We start from the raw sequence: 7,500 nt of genomic DNA on the forward strand, positions 1-7,500 counted from the left end.
CAACATGTAAGAAGTAGAAAGTACAGGTATTTGAGTTCAACATGTAAGAAGTAGAAAGTACAGGTATTTGTGTTCAACATGTAAGAAGTAGAAAGTACAGGTATTTGAGTTCAACATGTAAGAAGTAGAAAGTACAGGTATTTGTGTTCAACATGTGAGAAGTAGAAAGTACAGGTATTTGAGTTCAACATGTAAGAAGTAGAAAGTACAGGTATTTGAGTTCAACATGTAAGAAGTAGAAAGTACAGGTATTTGTGTTCAACATGTGAGAAGTAGAAAGTACAGGTATTTGTGTTCAACATGTGAGAAGTAGAAAGTACATGTATTTGTGTTCAACATGTAAGAAGTAGAAAGTACAAGTATTTGTGTTCAACATGTAAGAAGTAGAAAGTACAGGTATTTGTGTTCAACATGTAAGAAGTAGAAAGTTCAGGTATTTGTGTTCAAAATGTAAGAAGTCAAAGTAAAAAGTGGTCAGTAAAATAAGTAGTGGAGTAAAGTATTGATACCAGAAAAATGTACTTAAGTTCAGTAACAAAGTATTTGTACTCTACTTCCCACCTCTGCTCATCACACAGATCCACGGTCCTTTTGAATAATTCCTCCACTCAGTGTGAAGTATCGCTCAGGTCTTTGCCCAGAAATCTCTCTCGGCGAGCTGGGAAAATCTCTTCAGCAGCCGTTTGACAAAAAAAAATGATGCCTGTAACTTTTATTCATGTTTTATTATTTTTGCTTTTAAATTTGTGTTTTTCAAAATGCCATTTCATAATATGTTTCTTTATGCTCTTAATGTCTTTCATTTTTGTAAAGCACTTTGAATTGCCTTGTGTTGAAAGGTGCTGTATAAATAAACCTGCCTAGGAAGCAAAGATAGCTCCAGTTTAAATCAAGTGAGATGAGGTCAGTTTCTAAATTCCTGTTTTTTAATCAGGTTTGCAGACGGGGACCAGATTGACTTCCATGCCTTCCTGACTGGCATCGACTGGGTTGAGAACGCCGCCCCCCGAGTGATGCCCGACGACATCTTAAAGGTAAGAGAGAGGAACTTTTTTAGGATAAATCAGTCAGTGATTTCACAGTGTGAGGCTAAAGCAGAATGAAGTGAGTGGGGAAGAAGTGGTCTAAAGGACAAGAGGACAAGTTATTTAGATTGACTTAAAGGAGAGAAGAACATTCACACACACACACACACACACACACACACACACACACACACACACACACACACACACACACACACACACACACACACACACACACACACACACACACACAGGTGGTCAGATGTAATTCTGATTTAGCATGCTCTGCCACAGCCAAGTCTAAGCAGAAACAGGTGAGCAGCAGAGATTACACACCATGGCACGACAACAAAGGGAAGCAGAATGAGAGTGGACTTAACCTGTGTGTGTGTGTGTGTGTGTGTGTGTGTGTGTGGGGGTGTGTGTGTGTGTGTGTGTGTGTGTGTGTGTGTGTGTGTGTGTGTGTGTGTGTGTGTGTGTGTGTGTGTGTGTGTGTGTGTGTGTGTGTGTGTGTGTGTGTGTGTGTGTGTGTGTGTGTGTGTATGCAGACGCAGTGCTTACCCAATTCTCCATTTTCTTCTGTCACGAATTCCATCTGTTCGTTGCCTCGGACTAAGTAGTCACTTATTCTACGCTCAATGATTCTGCTTTTCTTAAAAGACCCCAAGGTGAACCCCCCTGAAAAATGAAAGCATTACTAGATCTTGTTTGTCTTTGAAGGTGTCAAACGTATTTTGTCTCATAGCAAGAACAAAGGTATTAGTAATGAGTATTGTCATTTTTTGTATGACGTCGTTCTTTCTTTCTAGTATATCTAACAATCTTGGGACTAATACAAAAAGGCCTGCTTACCTGAGTGTGTGTTTGAGATTGTTTGGGTGTGTGTATGCCAGTTATCAATAATGTAAGTTATTAATCGTCGTCATTCACACACATTCTAGTCCTACAAAAGACACCAACATGCTTTTTAATGTTTTCTTTGTGGGCTTTGACTTCATACTGAACTAAAACAAAAGTTCAAATCTTGAACAGTGTCTTTGTCTCCTGTGTTCCGCATGAAATGTTCCCCTTTCATTAAATAACTGGCCCCGGCACAGCCCCCCGGAACATTTATCTAGAACCTCCACTGCTCTTTGGTCCCTCACCCCAAAGTAGTTGCTCAACGGCTCTGCCTTTTTATTTATTTTTAAACAACTCTTAGCTTTACCCCCCACCACTGAAAATCACCACTGATTCTTTGCATCTTTAAAGGTGTCACCAGTATTTTGTCTTATTTTAAAGGGGACTTATCATTCCAAATGCACTTTTTGATGTCTTTTATACATCAATGTGTCCCCGGTGTGTCGGGGAACTCACGCAGCGTCAGAAAATAAAACCCTCTCTTTTCCTCCGTACCCAAATCTCTAAAATCGGGGGATCAACGGAGCTGATCCAGATTTGCGTCCGATATGATGTAATATCTGAAATGTGGACCCACGGGCCAATCAGAAACGTTGCTATCAGAAACAATGCCGACTGTTTTGGACGTAATATGGTCGGTGTTTACATTAGCATCGCTAACACTCAGAGCTAACCTGTGCTGGAGAGCATGTGTGTGAAGAAGCAGGAAGTAAAAAGGAACTCACCTTGTGGTATAACCGGCAAGAGAGAAAGCCTTTGAGCTCCATACTGTTTCAGAGAGAATCCTTGATAATCCATGATATGGTGTTTCATCACGGCAGTATTTAGTTTAGACAGTAGCTGCCGGGTCCCACATGAGCTCAGCCCCCTCCTTTTTTAAGCTTTATACCCCAAATCAGCCCTTTTGAAACAGGAAGTGAAATAGAGGGATATGAGGCATGGCTAGAATGGGTGATCTGTTTGGTATTTTGAGCAAAACACTTCATAGACATGTTTTTTATATATTTGTATATATCTGAGACCTATGCTATTGCCTAAAAATGGCTTGATAGGTGACCTTTAAAAACAAAAGGACCCAGACTAATTATTCCCTACTTTTTGTTGTCTTTCCTGCCTTCATATGCTCTTTGGTTTTGCCAATTTTAGGACCTTTCTCTCTTTCTAGTATCTTTAACAATCTTGGGACCGAGTCAGAAAAAGCCTCCTTACCTGAGTGTGTGTGTGTGTGTGTGTGTGTGTGTGTGTGTGTGTGTGTGTGTGTGTGTGTGTGTGTGTGTGTGTGTGTGTGTATGTGTGTGTGTGTGTGTGTGTGTGTGTGTGTGTGTGTGTGTGTGTGTGTGTGTGTGTGTGTGTGTGTGTGTGTGTGTGTGTGTGTGTGTTAGTGTGTGTGTGTGTGTGTGTGTGTGTGTGTGTGTGTGTGTGTGTGTGTGTGTGTGTGTGTGTGTGTGTGTGTGTGTGTGTGTGTGTGTGTGTGTGTGTGTTTGGGTTTGAGAGTGTGTGACACTGCTTATTAAATTCTCTGTTTTCATCTGTCACAGTTCTCAGCTGCTCTTTGGTCCCTCAACCCAAAGTAGTTGCTTAATAATAAATTAATTAAAGAAAACTGTCACAAAAAAATCTAAAATCCCCCAAAAATAGAAAATTACCAAATGAGCTTTTGCATCCTTGAAGGTATGTCAAGTATTTTGTCTCATATTAAGAACAAAAGGCTGACCATTCCCTACTTGTTTGGTCTTTCCCAAAAAGCCTGCTCTCCTGAGTGTGTGTGGGTTTGTAAATATCTGAAAGTGTCACAAGTATTTGGTCTCTTTACAAACTCCCCAGATTGACTATTTCCTATTTCCTTCTTTCTTTCATTCATATGCTGTTTCTTATTGCCAGGTTTTTCTGATGACCTTTTTTAAAATTCCTCTCTCGTATATTAACAATCTTGGTCCCGATTCAAAAACGCCAACTTTAGAGAAATTGCGTCGGTCGACTAATGATGAGAGGAAGTCATTTTGTTTCTGCATATGAGGTTTAATCAGTCTAATGGAGGTGGAGGAACGCCCCTAATATTTCAAGCGTTTAGCAAAGCCGTGTTATTTACTCCGCTCATTTGTTAAACCCTGACAACATAAGATGCTTTAAAGGTTGTGTGAAGTCAAATGAAGCAGACTCATAAAGAAAAGATCTGTCACGCAGAAGCACTCGTAAAAGTAAAAAGCAACAAAAAGTAAAGTGGATAAGTTTCGGCAACTCTGAAAGTATTTCAATGTTATTGACTTTCAGAGGTGGGAAGTAGTGGAGTACAAATACTTTGTTACTGTACTTACATTTCTCTGGTATCAGTACTTTACTCCACTACTTTTTACTTTGACTTCTTACATGTTGAACACAAATACCTGTACTTTCTACTTCTTACATGTTGAACACAAATACCTGTACTTTCTACTTCTCACATGTTGAACACAAATACCTGTAGTTTCTACTTCTTACATGTTGAACACAAATACCTGTACTTTCTACTTCTTACATGTTGAACACAAATACCTGTACTTTCTACTTCTCACATGTTGAACACAAATACCTGTACTTTCTACTTCTTACATGTTGAACACAAATACCTGTACTTTCTACTTCTTACATGTTGAACACAAATACCTGTACTTTCTACTTCTTACATGTTGAACTCAAATACCTGTACTTTCTACTTCTTACATGTTGAACACAAATACCTGTACTTTCTACTTCTCACATGTTGAACACAAATACCTGTACTTTCTACTTCTTACATGTTGAACACAAATACCTGTACTTTCTACTTCTTACATGTTGAACACAAATACCTGTACTTTCTACTTCTTACATGTTGAACACAAATACCTGTACTTTCTACTTCTTACATGTTGAACACAAATACCTGTACTTTCTACTTCTTACATGTTGAACACAAATACCTGTACTTTCTACTTCTTACATGTTGAACACAAATACCTGTACTTTCTACTTCTTACATGTTGAACTCAAATACCTGTACTTTCTACTTCTTACATGTTGAACTCAAATACCTGTACTTTCTACTTCTCACATGTTGAACTCAAATACCTGTACTTTCTACTTCTTACATGTTGAACTCAAATACCTGTACTTTCTACTTCTTACATGTTGAACACAAATACCTGTACTTTCTACTTCTTACATGTTGAACTCAAATACCTGTACTTTCTACTTCTTACATGTTGAACCCAAATACCTGTACTTTCTACTTCTTACATGTTGAACACAAATACCTGTACTTTCTACTTCTTACATGTTGAACTCAAATACCTGTACTTTCTACTTCTTACATGTTGAACACAAATACCTGTACTTTCTACTTCTCACATGTTGAACACAAATACCTGTACTTTCTACTTCTCTCATTTTCCAAACAGGCTGGTTCCTTTAGTCTGAATGTGTGTTTGGTGGCGTGATCATTATTATTTAGAGTCATTGCGTGCCTATTGATTTGAACACGATCCGTGTATCCATCATTTCCTGGTCTTCTCTAAAGAAGAGGGACCAATGAAAACGTTGTCATGTTGCCGTTGGTCACCATGGAAACATTCATTAGCTAACAATGACATTATTGTTCTATTAATATAAAGGGAGGTCAGGTACTCTTTAAAGCAGCTGCTAGTTATGGGTACTTTTTACTGAAGTACATTTCAAAGCCTCTTTACTTTGACTTGAGTAAAGAAGTTTAGTCAGTACTTCTACTTTCACCAGAGTATTTTTAAACACGAGTATCTGTACTTCTACTTGAGTAAAGGATGTGTGTACTTCTACTTGAGGAAAGGATGTGTGTACTTTTGCCATCTTTGGTGACTTTTAGAGTGACTTGCATTTCCCGTCTCCTCCCCAGTTTGGTTTGAATGTGAGGTCTGACGCTGGAGGAGCTGCAGTGAAGAAGGTGAACTACTCGTCTCTTCTGAACCAGGTGTTCGGCTTCATCGGCAACAACAACGCGGATCCAACAACAACCGCCGCCTCGTAGACGCAAGGTGGAACACGCCCACACTGCAGGTGCATCTATTAAACACCGTTCGACATCAGCTAACCAGAGTCTGTGTTTTCTTTGTGTGTTAATGTAAAACTACAGACAGTAACGATATAAGCTAACTCAACTAACTAAGGCCCGTGTCCATAGAACGTATTTTTCTGGCGGAACGGCGCATTTTATTTATTTAATGACAATATAGCATGGATTTAATCCATTTTTTTTTTGACATAGTTTTTTCCCTATAAGCACCAACTTATAGGAGGAGGAAGATCAAAGTCACTCCCTCACTGACAGCATCCTGTATCCACCTGACAGATATACTCCAAATAACAGCCTTGTTGTCAAAGCTTGAGAGCAGAGCAGTGTTGGACACCAAAGTAACTTTAAAGAAAAATACCTTATATACAAGTTGTCCAGAAACAGAACTCCCTCCCGTTCACAATAAACACCAATACTCCGACAACAACTGACAGAAAAAAATAGTTAAATGTAAGAGGGAAGTCAGGTGATCAAACAGGAGGGAAAACACAGAGACAGGAAGTAAGAACAGACAAGACACAGGCTGAACACTTTCAAATCAAACAGGGAAACACAGTTAGGTCTTGACACTTTCCGGGCTTTGTATGTACTTTATTAATCCCAAATTGGGAAATGTTTGCGTTGCAGCAGCTTAAAAAACAAGGCATTGCACATACGTAGACATTTAAAGAGTAGAAATAAACAATTCTCATATGTAAACATCTCCAAATAGAAATAAAACAGCATTAATAATGATAGTTTTCGTCCCACGGCTAAAACCAAGCTTTTCTGATCAAACATCTTTTTATTGCGTTTCGACAATGCATAAACAGTGTTTGTCATTTAGAGATGGAAAGCTAAATATATGCATAGAAATGAGACAGTGGTCTGGACTGATAGTATGTACAACGAGACAAAAGAATGACAAGAAACACAAACAAACAATAACAACGACTTGAGTAATCCCCTACATTCAAAAACTACAAAACCAAATGGGGCGAAGCCTGCGAGCTAGTTCAGGCAGTCAACAGGAGCGCCAATCATACATTAACACCTGACGCACCTCGTCCCTCTTACAACCAACCAATCACATTCTCCTAAACATGCCGCTCTATTGAAGCTCCCAGGTCTTCCTGCCTCTGCCTCGTATGCTGCTGCTGCTGCTGTGTTCACTTGCTATTGCTGCATTCATGTTCCTGCTGCTGTGTTTCATGTTGCTGCTGCTGCTCGCCTGCCCCAGCTCCACCCCAGCTTCCACCCCAGCTTCCACCCCAGCTTCCACCCAGCTTCCACCCCAGCTTCCACCCCAGCTCCACCCCAGCTCCACCTCAGCTATCACCCATCTTCCACCCCAGCTTCCACCCCAGCTTCAACCCCAGCTTTCACCCCAGCTTCAACCCCAGCTTCCACCCCAGCTTCCACCCCAGCTTCCTCCCAGCTTCCACCCCAGCTCCACCCCAGCTTCCACCCCAGCTTCCACCCAGCTTCCACCCCAGCTTCCACCCCAGCTTCCACCCCAGCTTCTACCCCAGC

The 7,500-nt window shown here is 40.2% G+C and overlaps 1 protein-coding gene across 1 annotated transcript in view; it reads left to right on the forward strand.

The window, feature by feature from the left end:
* Positions 1 to 6,317, forward strand: part of efhc2 (EF-hand domain (C-terminal) containing 2) — a 15,505-nt gene extending 9,188 nt beyond the window's left edge. Inside the window, exons 9-10 of the mRNA XM_079665849.1 lie at positions 935 to 1,034; positions 5,812 to 6,317. Coding sequence (XP_079521975.1) covers positions 935 to 1,034; positions 5,812 to 5,943 — 232 coding nt within the window. The 3' untranslated portion in view covers positions 5,944 to 6,317. The remainder of the gene's footprint in view (positions 1 to 934; positions 1,035 to 5,811) is intronic.
* The last annotated feature ends 1,183 nt before the right edge of the window (positions 6,318 to 7,500 follow it).

This window comes from Notothenia rossii, assembly GCF_949606895.1.
Source record: "Notothenia rossii genome assembly, chromosome: 2".
Lineage (NCBI taxonomy): Eukaryota > Metazoa > Chordata > Actinopteri > Perciformes > Nototheniidae > Notothenia > Notothenia rossii.